The 18,505-nt window shown below is 43.9% G+C and overlaps 1 protein-coding gene and 1 pseudogene across 3 annotated transcripts in view; one reads left to right on the forward strand and one right to left on the reverse strand.

Annotated features, from left to right (window-relative positions):
- LOC100759667 (zinc finger protein 568) overlaps window positions 1-16,382 on the forward strand; it is a 48,123-nt gene extending 31,741 nt beyond the window's left edge. For 2 of the 3 annotated variants that reach the window (XM_027434065.2, XM_027434066.2), the window contains exons 7-10: window positions 1,299-1,348; window positions 3,844-3,967; window positions 5,487-5,582; window positions 10,965-16,382. In XM_027434065.2, the coding sequence (XP_027289866.1) occupies window positions 1,299-1,348; window positions 3,844-3,967; window positions 5,487-5,582; window positions 10,965-12,406 (1,712 nt within the window). In that variant the 3' untranslated portion in view covers window positions 12,407-16,382. The remainder of the gene's footprint in view (window positions 1-1,298; window positions 1,349-3,843; window positions 3,968-5,486; window positions 5,583-10,964) is intronic. The other variant, XM_027434067.2, reaches the window with a different exon arrangement.
- LOC113838967 overlaps window positions 1-18,505 on the reverse strand; it is a 321,491-nt pseudogene that overhangs the window by 159,358 nt on the left and 143,628 nt on the right.

An 18,505-nucleotide genomic window follows, 5' to 3' on the forward strand; every position in this document is an offset into this window, starting at 1 on the left:
CCCTTCCTAGTGTGTGGTAAGTGTCGCAGATGGTAAACCAAGGGAGAGTAAGTGACCTCAGATTAAAGGCAACAGGCTGTGATCCAAGCCCGGAGGACATTGTGACCCAGAACTGAGATTTCCAGAAAAGTCCACTCTTAACGTAGCTTCCTGAAGGCCAGGTGGTAGTGGTGGCACACACCTTTAATCCCGCACTTGGGAGGCAGAGGCAGGCAGATCTCTGAGATGGAAGTTCTGGGACAGCCAGGGCTCCACAGACAATAAAATGTTACTAAGGCTCGGAGAGGACAGACAACAGCATGGCAAGGGCTCTGAGGAAAGTTCAGGCCCAATGATACATTTTACCCTGGAGAAGCCCTAGTCATGAACAGATATGTTAGCTTCTGAGTGTTTACAAAATGCTGACTTTTCATTTGATTTGTTCTAATTTGAGGGGACAGAGTCATAGTGTATAAACTAGGCCGGCCTTGAACTTACATCTCTAACCCCAGGGCATGCAGTCTTTTCCTTGTGTGAACACAGTGGGCCCTTGTCTGTGGGAGCTGGGTGGAGAGAAGTGCCTGCTGTACACACTTGGTCCACACTGGCTAGAGTCTGACTGGCCTCTTCTTCCAATCCCAACTATGTAGAAAGTCTTAGTAGTTCCTGGTGTGAGTCCCAACAGCAAGAACCACAGCTACCACTACTCACTCCTGGAATGTCCCCACTCGGTCTCCAGTGCAGTGAGTGCTGCTCCCCTCAGGCTAGCCATAGGTTTGAGAAATAGAGAGATTGCCACTTCTCCATCCTATAGGTGCCACGGGAGGAAGGACAGCAGTCCACCCACTGCTTAGAGCCAACCTTGGGTTCAGTGTAAGATGCTGGAGCTGAAGACAATGAAGTAAGGTTCTCCCACATCCAGGCACTAGCCAGGCAGGCCAGCCCTGCTTACCTTCTGAGATGGATGTGATCTGACTAGTTAACACGGTGGCTGCAGACAGCTTTTTCGATTCTAGATTTGTTTTTGTTTCTCTGTGTAGCTCTGGCTGTCCTAGAACTCACTTTGTAGACCAGGCTGGCCTTGAACTCAGAGATCTGCCTGCCTCTGTCTCTCATGTGCTGGGATTAATGAGTGTGCCACCATCCCCTGGTGCTTTTACTTAAGGAAGAACAAACTTAAGTTTGGGACTCTGCCTCAGGACTCCAATCTGGGTCCTAAGGCCACCTTTTTTAAGTAAGGATTGGAGAAGGTGGTGAGATGTGGTCCTCTGTGGTCCTCTAAGTTTCTTAACCATTTCCCACCATTTTCTTTTTCTAAGAAGCCAGAAGAGGAGGAAAGAAGAGTTTTACATCGAAAGCCATGACCAAGGTAAGCCACATTTGCTACTTTTGTCATGAGAAGCTTCCAGGTCTAACTGCTGCTGTGACTCAGGAGTCTCCTGTAGAGCCCTCAGTGATTTGGAGAAGAGGAAGCCGTGTTTGAGAGCAGTTTTCCCAAACCAGCCCAGGACATCTGCTTTGTACAAACTGTCTGTGTTATCTAGAATTTCTGTCTCCCAGGCTTCTGTTCTTTGTGGTCTTGATGGTCAACCTGGTCATTTAGCAGGGAAATTGAAGTTATTTCAGTCTAATTTCTTTGTTGTCCCTTCTAGGGTCAGTGTAATGACTTCTTGCTTAAAAATGACAACAGTCTATGGTGTCTGCCTGGCCTCTTCCACTCATTTTCCCCAGAAGACACTCAGCTGTTAATGTTTCCAGATGATTTTGTCTATGCACATAATTGGCCCTATGTTTCTGTTTTCAGTGCAGGATGTCACTGGCAGAAACAACTGACTTAGAGTCACTGTAGTTTGAGCTTCTTCTCAAATGTGACCTTATTTAGTCCTCGTCCTAACCCTGTCATTAATTCTGTTATGTATTCTTTTTTTTTTTTTTTTTTTTTTTTTTTTAAGTAGGGCACCCTTATTCCTTCTTTGAGAGTTTCATACATACAAAGTTCATTGATCATATGCATCCCAGTTTCCCCTTATACTTCTTCCAGCCATCCCTCTGGTTCATGCCTCATGTCTTCATCCTCTTCTTCCCCCACTGAGTTCAATTAGTGCTGCTGCCTGTTGGAATGTTGACTGATCTTGTTAGTTTGGCCTTGGGCAGGAAGCCATAGTTCCAGTGAGTTTGTGAATGCAGTGACCATGTCTCGGCACTCCTCCCCATCCTTCAGATCAGATTTGTGTAGTGAATTACAGTTTTTATTTTTTCAGCATTCATTTTTATTTTGTGTGTGGGTATTTTGCCTGTATCTATGTCTTTGCACTACATGTATGTCTGATACTCACAGAAGCTAGAAGAGGATGGTGGATTTCCAGAGACTGGAATTGCACATGATTATAGGCTGCCATATGGATGCTGGGAATTGAACCTGCTTCCTCTGGAAGGGCAGCCAGTGATCTTGACTGCTGAGCCGTCTCTCCAGCCCTTCTTTTTTCTTTTTTGATGTTGTTCCTTTGACAATTTCATGCTGGTATAGAATGCATTCTGATAACTCTCTCTGGACCCTCTCACGTATCCCTCCCATGCCAAAAAATACCCGCTTCTCGACATGGCCCTTTCCCAAATTCATGACCTTTGGTTTTGCTGTGTGACCCATATAGTTTACCCAGACTCTCTGTGTGACTCATGGATAGCTTTGCTTTACTGTATAGCCTTGGCTGGCCTGGAACTTACTTTGTAGCTCAGGATGGCTCAAATTCAGAGAGATTCTTCTGCCTCTACTTCTCCAATGCTGGGACCAAGAGTGTGCCCCACCACACCCAGCTGTGACTCCTGAAACTTTCTACTGATGCCCAATTGGGCACTAGTGGGCACCCAGCTGATTGACAGTAATTCCCCCTTTCCTGTCATTGCTTTTAAAAGTAGGACTCTAAAGTTTTTCTCAGACATCTCAGCTATCAAGGGATTTTGACTTCTATTATCAGGGAGTTGAGGGTTGGGGCACCTCTTGTGGTAAGTTAATTGTCTCCTAAACTTTTGTGTTTCTTTGTTGTGTTTACACACCTGTGGTGATGGATGTGTCTTTCCTTTTAACTCCTTCTGGAGCTGTTTTGTGTGAGGTCTTCTAAAAAATGATGTCCTCGGTAGAAAGTACATTTCCTGCAGTTATTAGGAGGGGTGACCCCAATGGTTTGTCAGCAGTTTTAGTTTTGCCTCCCTCTAGAAGACCCTCTGGTATTACACTTGAGTTTCCACAGGGTGGAGACTGGATGGAGGGTGTGAATGCCATAGATTCTTTGGGAGGAAAGAGGGGGTACAGCATGAGATGGGAGGTGTACAGGTTCGGGTGAAATATGAAGGTTCATAGTAAAACTATTTTAGATGTAAAAATGGACAAGAGCAGACTTTTGTAGGTGCAGAGAAGAGAGACAGTTATGGAGCACAGTGGGTCAACAATTAAAGCACAGAATTACAGCTAGGCTCAGAAAAGTAACCAGTGAGGAAAAGGAAATGTTTGACAAAGCACACACACACACACGCACACGCACACGCACACGCACACGCGCACGCACACGCGCACGCACACGCGCACGCACACGCGCACGCCTACCTGCAGAGGAGCATGGAGACAGTGACTAGAGGATGCCGTGTACTGCAAGTACAGTTCCATTCGGTTGAAAAACACCACTTCCATGGACTTTATTTGAAGCACCAAGGAGCAGGTGTTCTCAGAGCCCTCGAGTGCCGTTTGTTCCCATGTTGACCTGTTCTTATGGAAGGGTTCAGTCAGGAATTGCCTTCTCCACTGTCCTTCCTATCAGCTTAAGCCTTTTGTCTTAATTTCACAAATGGCATGTTTGTGTGTCATTTCAGGGCTTGGAGTTCAAAGATGTGGTCATTTACTTCTCTCGAGAGGAGTGGGAGTGCTTGCACCATTCCCACAGAAATTTGTACCAGAATGTAATGTTGGAGAATTATAGCAACCTGATTTCACTAGGTAAGTTCATCCACCCACCAGCATTCAGAATTGCCCTTCCAGAATTTTCATATTCTTTATGATGAGTGCTGATTTTTTTTTTTTAATTTTTAAAATTTTATTATGTAAGTGGGTATTTTGTCTGCAGGTATATCTGTGTTCCACATGCATGCCTGGTACCCATGGAAGCCAGAAAAGGCATTAATCAGAACCCCCAGAATTTGAGTTACAAATGGTTGTGGGTCACTATGTGGGTGCTGAGAACTGAATTCTAATCCTCTTATAAGAGCAGCCAGTGCTCTTAACCGCCAGCCCCTGTTGATTTGTTTTGTCTGCTATGCAGCCCAGAATGCTCTGAAACTCATGACAGTCCTCTGCCTTAGCTTTACAAGTGCTGAGGCTATAGGCCTGCACCACTACCAAAGGCATTTGCTAAGTTTTTCATGAACACTTTTCAAGTACTCGGCTAAATTAATGACATTTATTTGGGGGGGGGCGGGAGGGAGACATCTTCTCTTCCCCAGCCCTCTAACATTCACTCACTTTAATCCTTAAATTATTATTTTTATTATTATTATTATTATTATTATTATTATTATTATTATTGGGTAGGGAAGAGCATGCACAGAGAGGTTAGAGAACAGCTCTATGGAGTTGGTTCTCTCCATCCATCTCTACATGGGTTCCAAGGACTGAATTTAGGTTGCCAGATTTATATGACAAGTACCTTTACCCATTGAGCCAACTTCCTGGCTCAGTCTTCTCTCTCTCTCTCTGTCTCTGTCTCTCTCTCTCTCTTACTGAAAAGACTTTTTTTGCATAACAATATATTGATTACATTTCCTGTCCCCCAAATCCTCCCAGATCCTCTCCACTTCCCCACCCACCCAAATCCAGACCTTCTCTTTCTCGGAATAGAAACAAACCAGGATAGGACTAAACAAGTGAACAGGAAAAAAAAAAAAAAAAAAAAAGAAAGAAAACAACATAAAAGCACAAGAAACACATACAGACACTGAGACACACATTTGCACGCATTGGAAACCATAATATATGAGCAAAAGATCCGTAAGGTTAAAAAGAAAAAAAGAAAAATAAAAAGTCCAAAGCATTATGAGACAAAAACCTCCAACGATACCATTTGAGTTCACATGTTGTGCTGGCCATCTACTGCTGAACATGGGGCCTGCCCTTAGGTGAGGTTTCCATCTCAGTGGGGGTCCTTTGGAGAAAACTTAATTTCTCCTTTGTGGATGGTTGTCAGTTTGAGATAGTAGGAGAGAGGGCTTCTGGGTTAGGAGAGAGGGCTTTTTGTCCTCCTCCCCTCTCAGTCTGAGACCCTGTTTTTTCTCTTGACAATCATGTACTTATTTTATTATAGTCTCACTGTGTAACCCTGGCTGGCCTTGAACCCACAGAGATCCTCGTGACTCTGCCTCTAGAGTGCTAGGACTAAAGGCGTGTGCCTGTGTGCCAGGCCTCCTGGACCATGTTGATTCTGACATGCACAATATAAACTTCCGCTTTTGTCTTTGGACAGGTCTTGCTGACACTAAGCCAAGAGTGATCTCCCTTTTAGAGCAGGGGAAGGAGCCCTGGATGGCTATGAGGAATGGGACAAAAGAATGGCATCCCGGTGAGTGATGGTTCGTGGACCTGGGGAGACCCAGGCAGTCTGTGGGAAGGCGGCATTCTAGATGCCTCTGGGAAAGTGCCCGGGCAACCGAAGCCTATGGTCTAGGGGAGAAAGGATGTTCTAGAGCAGCGGCTCTCAACCTTCCTAACACTGTGGCCCTTTAATAGAGTTCCTCATGTCCATCAAATTATTTCCATCTCTAGTTCATAGCTGTAATTTTCATGGGTGAATGAAAAAAATAAAGACATGACTGCTCCTAGTTATGGTTGAAGAGAAAGTTTTGTTGTAGGTATGAGAGCACAGCCAGAGGCATCTGAAAGGGTCTAGACAGAACATGGCCAGTAGACTGAACCAGGCCATGAGAGGAGGGGGGTGGAGAGAAAGGAGAAACGGAGGAGGAGGGGACCAGGATCCAAGAGCCAGGAGCAAGCCAGAAGAGCACCAAGAAAACGCATAGCCAGACTGGCTGGGCTGTATAGGAAGAGAAGCTGAGGAAAGGGAAGCCAAGCTCAAGGGCTGGAGAGGTGTAGGTTAGAGGATGGGGCATGCCAGCCAGGGCGGCTGTTACAGTTTCCTGAAGTGCTGAGAGATGGTGGGAGAACCTGGTGGCCAGCATCCACCTTGATGTGTTAAATAGGCACCGCAGTCAGCCATTTGTCCTGAGTTTCTTTGAGACCTAACAATGGGAAGAATTTTTTAAATTTGTTTTTATTAGTGTATGTTCACGAGTGCCTGTTTGTCTGTCTGTGCACTTTTGAGCAGGTGCCCAAGATGGCTGGAGGAGGTCTTTAGAGCCTCTGGAACTGGGGAGGTTTTAGGAGTTTAGGGTCAGCTGATATGGGTGCTGGGAACTGAATCCAGGTCCTTTGCAAGAGCAGCAAGTGCTCTTAGCCACTGAGTCATCTCTCCAGCCCCCAGATTTTTTTTATTATAACTACTAGTTCATAATCCTTGTCACAGAACTATTCGGATGCTCTATTTACTCTTGAATCTTTCTTAATAGTTTTTCATTTCAGAATCCATGTGTTTTGTCTAGGCTGTCTGATAAATTGGTTCAGAGTGGTTTCTTAGAGCCCTTTTTATATATGTGAGGTCACCAGCCGTCCCCTTCTTTCATTGTCCAGTTTAGTACCTTGCATGTCTTCTCTTGTTTCTCTTCCAGTTAATGATGACTTGCAGCTGGGTTGTTATTTGATTCCTTTACTGTAGTTCTTAGAATTATTTTCTTAGTGGTTGCCCTAGGGATTATTGTATTCGAGGGGGCGCAGCATAGGAACTAACAAGTATAGTTGGCACTTTAATTTAAAGCAATTTAGAAGCCAAGCATCCCACACCTATAATCAGTACTCTGGGGGCGGAAATGGGGATCATGCATTCTAGACTCTCCTGGGTTAAACAGTGAGAGCTCGGCTCAGGAAGAAATAAGATAGAGGCCTGGACTGTGGAATGTGCTCTTCGAATTGGAAAGGGTAGCTCCTCAAATGCCTTTGATGTATTCCTCTGACACTTTCCCACAGGCATTTGTAAGGAAACAGGCCCCCAAAACTTCCCCTTCCTGCTTGTGCAGGACCTTGAGATGAGAGGATTGTGACTGATGAGGACTTCTTTCCAGGTCTTCTGGGGAAGCAGACAGCTGCCTGTGTGCATAGCCTTTTGTATTCCCAGGAGCATAGGTTGTCCATATCTGTGATTTCCTTTCTAGCTCCTGATTTACTGAAAACTAAAAGCATAGCGTTATGCTGCTACAGTATACAGTACTAGCTGTTTGCCACTGTTTTCAACAGTGTTCTAGGGTGGGACTGCCCTTGCCTGCTCCCAATCCCTGGTCTCACATCCCCCGGAGCTGAAGTTACAGACGATTGTGAGTTGTCAGACTCATGTGCTGGAGAACTGCCCTTGGCTCCTCTGCTAGAGCAGTACACGCTCCTAACCATTGAGCTATCTCTCCAACCCCACTCAGTATTTTCTTATTGCAGATTTAACAGTGAACAAGTGAAGGCCCCATCTGGTCACATTTATTACATGTTCTAGTGAAGGAAAAAAAATAGATACATACATTATTTTAATTATAGTAAGATTGCTCATCAGACTTCCTTTGGGAACCTCCAGCCCCCAAATAATGACACAGAGATTTATTATTAATTATGAAAGTTTGACCTTTAGCTTAGGCTTGTTCCTAAACTAGCTCTTATAACTTAAATTAACCTGTTTCTGTGAATCTACATTCTGCCATATGGCTCTTTACCTCTCTTCCATTCTATACATCTGAGTCCCCCCATGTCTCGCTGGCATCTCTGCACCTAGATTCAGACCCCTGAGTTCCTCTCTCTGTCCCGCCCAACCTTTCCTGCCTACTTATTGACCATTTGACTCTTTATTAAACCAATCAGGTGCCTTAGGCAGGTGAGGCAAAACATAGACACATCTTCATGCAGAGTAAACAAATAATCCTGCAACATTTAAGTGCCAATAAAATATTGAAATATTGTATGTTAAGTTAGAGAATGATGAGGTATCTCTATTATATAGGACTGAGTTGGGATGGTTGTCTGAGGAAGGACATGGGTATGGGTACAGCAAGAGGACCCGAGAGAAGGGTCCAGGAAGGGAGGGGGTGTCAAGGTGCCAAGAACAGCAGTGCATGGAGGATGTGAGCTTAATGTCAGCAAGAAGCTAGTGGAGGGATTGGGATAAGCAGGTGTTACAGACACATTGCAGCAGTGCCTTTGTCATGAACTGCATTCTGCTCTCAAGCAGCAGGCTGTAGTAGAGGAGCAAGGGTGACTGGGAGAGGGGGGCAGCTTTACCCCATTATCTATGCCATGAGGATGGGTGTATATGAGATTTGTCCCTAGATCGCCTTCTAAGCAGCAGACACGGTGGAACTGAATTACAAGGCTGTCTGGGAAATGAAGTGTTTGTTCTACACTACTGTTGCCAAGCTCTAAGGGGTGTATCACCCACAGAGGAGACTTGGCCCATTTAGTTGACAAAAGAGGAGCATTAGGCAAAGAAAGCCAGGCAGAAGAGCCTGGGAGAGGGAGATCAGAGTGGTCCACAGAGCCCCGAGAGAGGCTTTAGTTCAAGAAGGCAAGGACAGAGAAGCAGATGTGTGTGGTATGAAAGCAGGGGATAGAACTGACAGGGGGGAGGGGACAAAGTATAATGACATATTTGTGTGAAAATGCTATAATAAAACCCATTATTTTAAATGCTAACCTTGGGGGCCAGTAAGCAACTGGTAGCTAAGAGTAACTGAGAGAATTAACTATTTGAATTAACTATGTAGAAGTTATTGAGGAGGCCAGGTGATGGTGGTGCACACATTTAATCCCAGCACTCAGACAGAGGCAGATGGATCTTTGTGAGTTTGAGGCCAGCCTGGTCTACAGAGTGAGTTCTAGGACAGCCAGGGCTACACAGAGAAACCCTGTTGGAGGAGGAGAAGGAGGCATTTAAAACCAGTTAACAGTAGGATGACAAGGACAGAATTTATTGGATTTTAAGAAGAGAAACCATGGAAAATAAATTAGAGAAGCACTGAAGGTCACCTAGCATCATGGTGAGGAATAAGGCAAATAGAACATGGCAATCGAGGTAATGGGATTAGGTATACTTTGTCTATATATGTCTGAAAACTTCCATGGTACTAGAAAATACCAGAGGACAAGTAGTAAGTGTGCTTTACAAAAACAGAGTATGTAGAGTGGTGAGCACCCTATTCTGTAAAGGTCATAAGTAGAGACCAGAATAAAGCAATAGACTGAGCCGCATTGGTAGCTTAGGGAAAGTATCTTGCAGCAGTTTCTAAAGCTGTGCTGTGCTTCACAGTATAGAGAAGCAGTTGGCCAGAGAGCTGGAGCAGGCTTAGCTAAGGTCAGAAACAGGAACTGAAGGGCAGATTGTCAGAAGGTTCTTTTGCCTGTGTGTATGTGTGCGTGCCTGCTTGTGTGTATGCGGGCGTCACATGCGTGCAGTGCCTGTGAGGGCCGATGAGTGAGATTCCCTGGAGTTACAGTGCTGAGAACCAAACCTCAGTCCTGGGTAAGAGTAGCAAGTAAGTATTCCTAACTGCTGGGCCATCCTCTCTCCAGCTCCATTAAGATACTTTGGAGATTTGTTTATGTGTTTGAGTGTCTTTGCCTGCACGTATGTATTGCACTACTTATATTCCTGGTGCCTATGAAGGTCAGAAGAGGGCTTTGGGATCCCTGGATCTGGAATTATGGATCGTTATGAGCCACCTTTTAGGTCCTATGAATTGAACCCAGGTCAGCTACAAGAAGAGTGAATATTCTTAACTGTTGAGCCATCTCTCCAGCAGATTTATTTTGAAATTTGAGTGTGTGTGTGTGTGTGTGTGTGTGTGTGTGTGTGTGTGTGTGTGAATATAGGTGTTGAGGCCAAAAGAAGCATTAAATCTTCTGGAGCTGAAGTTATAGGTGGTTGTGAGTTGCCTGGGGTAGGTTCTAGGAATCAAGCCGGGGCCTTCTGCAAGAGCAGCAAGTGCTTGGAACCTCTGAGCTGCCTCTCTCCAGCTTCCTTGGGAGGGCTGTTATTTTGAGTGAGGATGAGGTTCTGACAGAAGGGTGCTATGAACTCACTATTTTTTTTTTTTCTTTCTGGTTTTCAGAGACAGGGTTTTACTGTGTAGCAGTCCTGGCTATCTTGAAGCTTGTTTTGTAGACCAGGCTAGACTCTTACTTACAGCAGTCCACCTGCCTCTGTCTCTCTAGTACTGAGATTAAAGGTGTGCGCCACTGCTGCCCAGCTGATCTCACTATTTTTACACTTGATCTTAGCCAAAAGGCCGAGAAGGGATGATGATCTCACTGTTTTTAACAGCAACATTCTAACCACTGTGTGGAGTGGAAATTGGGGTATGGCCGAAGATCTGGTAGGCTATATATATAGCATGGTGGAACTCTTTGGCCAATAAAGGCTCTAAACAAGATGGTTGAGATACAGGAAAGCAAACTGAATATCTGCACATGGTCTGAGGCTAGAGATGGGAGCCGTTGTTGGCTACCTTGTTTATATTCTCTCAGTTTTCTTAGACAGCTCCTGGCTGATGTTTACATTCTCTCAGTTTTCTTAGACAGCTCCTGGCTGATGTTTACATTCTCTCAGTTTTCTTAGACAGCTCCTGGCTGATGTTTTGAGTAAGTTTCCTATGTGATTCAGATGCCCCCCAGAGTGGAAAGAACATGGCCTTCCCCTTCCTTTTTGAACGCCTTCATTGTCTCCCATCTCATACCCCCCTTCCAGGTTTCAGTGTTGTGTTGCGAGTTGTTTAAATTTTCATTGCCTTTAGCTGTCACTTCCAGCAATATTCCCTTCTGAAGTGTGAAAATGACCCTCCACTGTCTTATTATCTTACAGATTGGGTGTCTGGAAGAGAAGGCAAGAATTTACTTCCAAAGGACGGCTACAAAATTAGATCATTGCAACAAAAGATGGCAAAAAAACAAACACACCTCAACGTTGAGGACAGCAGGGTTAGAGGTAACAGAAAAAACACAGGTCATTTGGAGAGGCAACAAGACCATCAGGAGGGACATTTGAGACAAGCTGTAGTGACCTCTGTCGAGAGGCCCAGTTCCATCCAGTGCACAGCCCACAAAGAAGCTCACCCTAGAGAAAAACCCTGTGAATGCAAGAAATGTAAGAAAACGTTCATGTGCCAATCATGTCTCACTGAACACGAGCAAATTCACAAAAAGGAAAAGAGCATTGGGTGTGCACAATGTGGGAAAGTCTTTAACTGTAGGTCAGACTTAGTCATGCATCAAAGACTTCATGACAGCAAAAAAGGCAGCGAAAATAAGAAAAGTGTCCTTATTTGTGGTTCTGATGTTTCGAAACCTCAGAGTGCTCACAGTAGTGAGAAGCCTCATAAGTGTCGGGAATGTGGGAAAGGGTTCCATTCTACCTCACAGCTCAGTCACCATCAGAAGCTGCATGTAGGTGAGAAGCCCTACAAGTGTCAGGAGTGTGGGAAGGCTTTTCCATCTATCGCACAGCTCAGTCTTCACCAGAGGGTTCACACTGATGAGAAGTGCTTTGAATGTAAGGAATGTGGGAAAGCCTTCACGCGCCCCTCACACCTTCTTCGTCACCAGCGAATCCACACTGGTGAGAAGCCTCACATGTGTAAGGTGTGCGGGAAGGCCTTTCGTTATGACACACAGCTTAGTCTCCATCAGCTAACTCATGCTGGGGCGAGACGCTATGAGTGTAAGGACTGTGACAAAGTGTATAGCTGTGCCTCCCAGCTCACTCTCCATCAGATGGTCCACACTGGGGAGAAGCCCCATAAGTGTAAGGAGTGTGGGAAAGGCTTTATCTCTGATTCCCATCTCCTTCGACATCAGAGTGTTCACACTGGGGAGAAGCCCTATAAATGTAAGGAATGTGGCAAAGGCTTCCGTCGTGGCTCAGAACTTGTCCGACATCAGAGAGCCCATACTGGGGATAAACCCTATAAATGTAAGGAATGTGGGAAGTCCTTTACTTGTACCACAGAACTCCTGAGACATCAAAAAGTGCACACTGGTGATAGACCCCACAAGTGTAAGGAGTGTGGGAAGGCTTTCATTCGCAGATCAGAACTAACACATCATGAAAGAAGCCACAGTGGTGAAAAACCCTATGAGTGTAAGGAATGTGGGAAGACCTTTGGCCGTGGCTCTGAGCTTAGTCGACACCAGAAAATCCACACTGGTGAGAAACCCTATAAGTGCAAGCAGTGTGGGAAGGCCTTCATTCGTGGATCTCACCTTACCCAGCATCAGAGAATTCATACGGGACAGAGGAGTGACTGAGAAACACTGCCATCAGAGAGTTCATACAGTTAAAAATTCCTCTGATGGCTAACAAATTGGGAAAGCAGCATCCTAGGGTTTCTCATTAGCACTAGATTCCAAACTCAGAGACCAGTTAGGGCCACAAATGATTGGACACTTGTCGCCAGTAAGAAACCTTACAATTACGGAAATTGGAGGTGACTTAATTGTTCCAAAATTGATTTTAAGGCTTTAGTTTATGAAAAATTGGAAAGTCCCATGAATGTAAAGAAAATAGAAATGTCCTTTCAGTGATCCAGAGCCAAAATATGCCTCAGGGAATTCACACCAGGGCCAAACTAAGGAGGCAGTAATATCAGAGAAATTAGTTGTTAGCCCTCAGAGGAAAGAATCCATAATCACTGTACAAATGGGGTCTCTCATGCTTAAGGCCACACTTGTGCTGAAAAATGTAGCACGTTCTTCATTCATGTCACTCAGATTGTATGAAATATTTTTTAATTTATTCTATAAAATGAATCTCAACTGAGGAAGTGTGGGGAAGGACTTAACCATGTTTACTTTTTGCTCACACTTTCTCAAGAATTCCAGCAGGGTCAATCACTTACTGACTGTTAAATTCTTTTATAAGTTGACATTGTTAGCATCATGTATCTAGTTGTACTGTGAGGATGTGTTTAGTTTGTGGAATAGCCCAATTCAGCAGGGCATGGTGGTGCATGCTGTACACAAGCACCTGGAGCCAAAGGCAGGGAGGTCACAAGTCTGAGGCTAGCTTGAAGCATGTCTCGAGGGAAAAAATAATTGCCAAAGATAGTTGCTTTCTGTGTTATTTTCAAAATTGTGAACTTTTCTATAACCACCGTATAAAAGGAAAGCCTTACATGTCCAGAGGTTGGAGGGACATTTTGCATTGACTGTTACAGAATCAATCCTTTTGGAGACAAACTGAAAGCTTTCATTCATACTTTGCCCTTCTGCCAGTCAGAAGGTTCAGTTTAGATGCAGCCCAGTTGCTGGGAGGGGAGATTTTGATGACACAGTGTTGTGTATGAGATGAAGATAAAATTGAAAAGAAATAGGCTGGTTGAATGAGCAGAGACTGTAGGTTTTGCCTGTCTGCAGGCGTTACCATTCCCCTCTGCCAACCACTGACAGTCAGGTCCTCCTAGCTGCGTGCTGGTCTCCTGTGTGACAGAGGATCTGACCAGGAGTCCATAGTGGGCTTTAGTAATAAGACACAGGAGGAAAATGGTCTTCTCAGCTGTAGGAAGCACATGTCTGCCGACAGGTGGCGCCTGATTTGTGCTGCAATAAAAAGGTTGTGAGGATGAGACTATTATGGGAATACATTGTCATTGACATTGTGGCTTCATGAAACCATGAACTGCCCTTTCCCTGAACTTGCAGAATAAGAAATGCATACATTGACAATTAATACTCAGCTCTTTACAGTATACCTAACTTGGAAAATTACCATTTAAAAGTATTTTTACATATAGATTCAGTTTCAATAAGGTAGGGTGTTTATATATATTCAGCTTTTATAGTATATCTGACATAGAAAAACATTATTTTCCAAAGTATTTTCTTAGCCATATTATTAGAATATATACTCACTTTTGATTAAGTAAGATGTAGGATGTTTACTTATAGCATTTGATAGTGTATTTTTATATCCTGCTTTTTACAATATATCTTAAATCCTGGAAAAGTATTGTTTTCCTGAATGAAGTTAGAATCAAGGAGAACCTGCTTAAGAAACTGCACTAATTTCTCTTAAACTGAGTCATGTGACAGCTAAAAAAAAATCTTCTACCTCTTCAGGACACGAGGCACTCACAGCTGTGAAGGGAGCAAGCATTTTGACCAAGTCAAGTAAGCTATTTACAAACCCATTGTACTTAATGGAGGCTATTCTGATGAGACCAGCGAGTCCCGTCAGGAGCCAGTAAAGTGGTGCTTCGTGCAGATGTGTTTGTAGACGTGCTAGTAAGTAGACAGACACCAGAGTAATACAGCAGCCGGTGCCTGCTGTGAAGGGACATTACCTCCCTGTCTACAGACTTCCAGCTAGTGACGTTTATCTGCCTCACACTGTACAACAATAATGCATGTGGAAAGCGAAACTGCTATTTAGTAGGCAGACTACTGCAGAACCGTTTGTAACAATTCAGGTAGTGAGTGGGTGTGTTGTACGCACACGTGTGTGGAGGTCCTGCTTCAGGAGCCATCCACTTTGGTTTTTTGATACAGGGCCTCATGAGGAGCTGGGGCTCACCATTTAGGCTCAGCTGGCTGACCTGTGGTGCCCAGGGAGCCACGGGGCCCTGTACCCTTAGTGTTGGCATTAAAGGCACATCACTCGGCTTTTGGGAGACTTGGAGCTCAGGTCCTCATGCTTGCACAGCAAGCACATTACTGACCGAGCCGTCTCGCCAGCCCATCAAGATTGTTTTAAAAGGGAGAAATGATTACTGAATTTTAATCTGCACTGGTATATTAATTTAATAAATCTAAAAATTTAACTATTCTAAAAAGAGAACTTGCACATTTTATAGGAATTAATTAAATTAATAAAAGCAGTTTTTAAGAGATGATAGCAGTACTGATTGCAGTGTTGGAAGGATAGCTCTTTAATGTTCTGTTCATGTATACATACTTTTTTCAAGACTTGCACGTCCTCTCCCAAATCATGTATGTATCATGCTGCACCTGAAAGCTAGAACATACTGCAGTGATTTTGTCAGAGAAACAACGCTGGATACACTGTCCTGGGTGCTAGTAGCCCGAGGGCGCTGTGCTTCTGTTGTCACGCTGGCTGGTGCGCACAGCCATGCTTAGACTTGTGAGAGGGTATTGAATGGGATTGTGCACATACACACAGGAACACAGCCTCTTTCTCTCTGCACTGTAGACATCTTTCCAGTCAGTAATTACAGAGCTAACTAACTTCACATAATTCATCTGAGCCATATGTGTGCAGCCCATTCTTCACCAGCCATTGTTCAGGTTGGTTTTACCATCAATGTAAAATACCATCAGGTATTGCCGTATATGTTGGTGTTTCTGCTTCTGGAAAAGCCGGTGAATTCCTGCCAGTTGAATCCTTGCCTTAACAGAGTAGATTTGAAATGTACTTGGTGCCTTATTGCTTTTATGTAAAGGTTACAATTATCTCAACGGAAACGTGTGTGTGCGTTTCCCAACTCTGTCAACCAGGACTGAAAACGTGACGTGCCTTCCATTTGCACTACCTTAACTGCCAGCAAGGCAGAGCATCTCCCGGGCCTATGGGACATTTGAGCTTTGTTTCTGTGAATTGCACATTGTTATCAGTCTCCCTTTGTAGAAGCACAGCTAGACGATTGTATTACCACATTAGCAATTTATTGTCTTAGTCTAGATCATGCCATTTGCCCTTGTCTATATTAAAATGTTGTTTTCTGAAGGGCCAGACAGTATTGCAGGCGTTGGGGGCCTGTTTTCATGCATGGAAGTGCATCTTGTTTGAACCAGTGGTTCTCGGCCACTTCTACCACAGGCATTCTTGTTTGTCACTTTAAAGATGATTGCTGCTTGTGTCTAGTGGGCAGAGGCCGAAAGAGATCCTTCTCAGTGTCTTGTGATGCACAGCACAGCCCCCAAAGAAAACAATGTCCATGACGTTCCTGGCCAAACGGAACTGGATAGCACTGTGTCAGTAAAACATTCACAAGAAGCAGGCAGCTGGCATGTTGTGCTTTAGACGTAGCTCTCTCACCCTTATTTGACACAATAGCTTCTGTCTGTATGCTGCTTTACTGCTTTTGTTTCTGAATTCTCTTTTATCCCAGCTAGTTTTCTGTATTTTATGGCTTTAAATCTTCCTTCCTAAAAATACAGAAGATCAGTAGCATGTGTGTAATGATGGCCCAGTATTTTTGAAACATGGAATTCTGTTTGCTTAGTTTTGATTGAAATTATATAAAATAAACATCATTTCAGAAAACTATGCTGAAGTCTCGCTTTTCCTTCGTGGAACCCTGTTCCCTGTGCCTGCAGAGGGAGTAGAGTAGCCCAGTACACTGGGTCTGTAAGATCAAACTCAAAGGTCCACATGGATGATGCACAGCCTGTAGACTGCTGAGTAACTGAGGGATTGACGAGGACAGACCTCATTCTTGTTGTGCCTGCTCTTTTCCAGTTTTATGTATTACAGTCACCGAGAGAACAACAGAAGCAGGTAATATCTACGTGTTTTAAACACTGGGGGATTTAATAAAGATTTTTCATTTAAAGAACATTCAGCAAAACCAAGGAGCCATGCTTACAACCTGTACAACTTAGGAAGGAAGTATAAAAGATACAGGCCTGGGTACTGTCGCGTGACAGGAAGTGCTGCACTTCTGATGTTCCATGGATGAAGGAAGAGAGGCTGCACATCACCGCCTCAAGAGGACCGTGTCTGCTGTCCAGGTGTGTGTCCCAGAAGCCGTGGGGTCCCAATAAAAGGTGACCGTTTATGACTCAATGTTAGGCGTACAGGGAGTTCAAAAATTGCAGTGCAAGAGGAAGCCTGAGGTGGCCCAGAGTAAGGTCCACAGGCACAGCCCCAGCACAAACTACAGACCAGGCAGGAGACCAAAGCTGACTAAGGACAGTATCTGACCTCAGAGGAGACTAGGCCTAGAGTCTCAGGCCCTAAACACCAGCCCCACAAAGGGAAACAGCACCTCTGCCCCTTGACTAAGGCCTCTCCTGAATACTGTACACTCCACTGGAAAAAGAAAAGTTGAATTTCTAGAAAAAAAATGAAAAGCATTTAACTTCAACTGTGCAAGTCCCATTGTAGAAACATACGTGTCTTCTCAAAAAGAAATTTACTAAACCCAATGAAAATGATTTGGCAGAACTTCCAGGAAAAAAAAAACAAACAACATAATTATAGTTGTTCTTTTAAACAACTCAAAGAAGACGTGTATGTACTCCAAGAGGAAAAAGAAAATAAGGAAGTCAATTCGAGACAGACTAGGATTCAATAAGGAGATAGAACTGAGAAAAACCAAACAAATTATTCTGGAAATGAAAAACTCAGTAAGCCAAATGAAAGATCCAGAGGAAGCCATTAGCTATAGAGTAGATCACATGGGAAACAGTAACAGGGCTGGAAGACAAGTTAGAGGAATGGGGTCACTCAGTATAGGTCAATAATTTTTTTAAGAAAAAGAGGGGCTGGAAAGAAGGCTTTGCTGGTTAAGAGCACAGGCTGCTCTTCCAGAGGACTTAGGTTCAATTCCCAGAAACCACATGGTGGCTCAAAATCCATCCAGTTCCTAGGAGCCAATGTCCTGTTCTGGCCTTGTGGACAGCAAGCACACAAGTACACATACATATATGTAGGCAAGGGAGATGGTGGCGCTCACCTTTAATCCCAGCTCTTGGGAGGCAGAGGCAGGTGGATCTCTGAGTTCGAGTCCAGCCTGGTCTACTGAGTGAGTTCCAGCACACTGAGAAACCCTGTCTCCAAAGCAAAAAAGGAAAAGAAAATCTTGTATACATGCATGTAGACAAAATAGCCATACCCATAAGATAAATAAAAGTTTTTTTTTTTTTTTTTTTTTTTTTTTTCTTCGAGACAGGGTTTCGCTGTGGCTTTGGAGCCTGTCCTGGAACTAGCTCTTGTAGACCAGGCTGGTTTCAAACTCACAGAGATCTGTCTGCCTCTGCCTCCCAAGTGCTGGAATTAAAAGTATGCACCGCCACCACCTGGCTAACAGAATTCTTGTACACCATGAAAACTCCAATTCTAACTATGGACATAGAAGGAGAACACAAACACAAATTTTTAAATCTCTGTATAAAAAAAAAGTCAAGGACTTGATGGATTCGACATCAATAATACTCAAATTATTTCTTAAAAAGTAAAGTTTCTAACTTATTTTTATGAAGCTACTATTATCCTGATAGCAAAATCAGATAAAGACACCACCACAAAAAGAAAGAGAGAGAGAAGCAAAAATTCAAGGGTCGTATTTTCAAGGAGCATGACAGAGTTGATTTTATTCCAACAATGCAAGGGTAGGTCATCTTACATGTAACAGTGTATATCAGTAAGTATAATTTATTACACAAACA

The sequence above is a fragment of the Cricetulus griseus genome, chromosome 9 (genome assembly GCF_003668045.3).
Source record: "Cricetulus griseus strain 17A/GY chromosome 9, alternate assembly CriGri-PICRH-1.0, whole genome shotgun sequence".
NCBI lineage: Eukaryota > Metazoa > Chordata > Mammalia > Rodentia > Cricetidae > Cricetulus > Cricetulus griseus.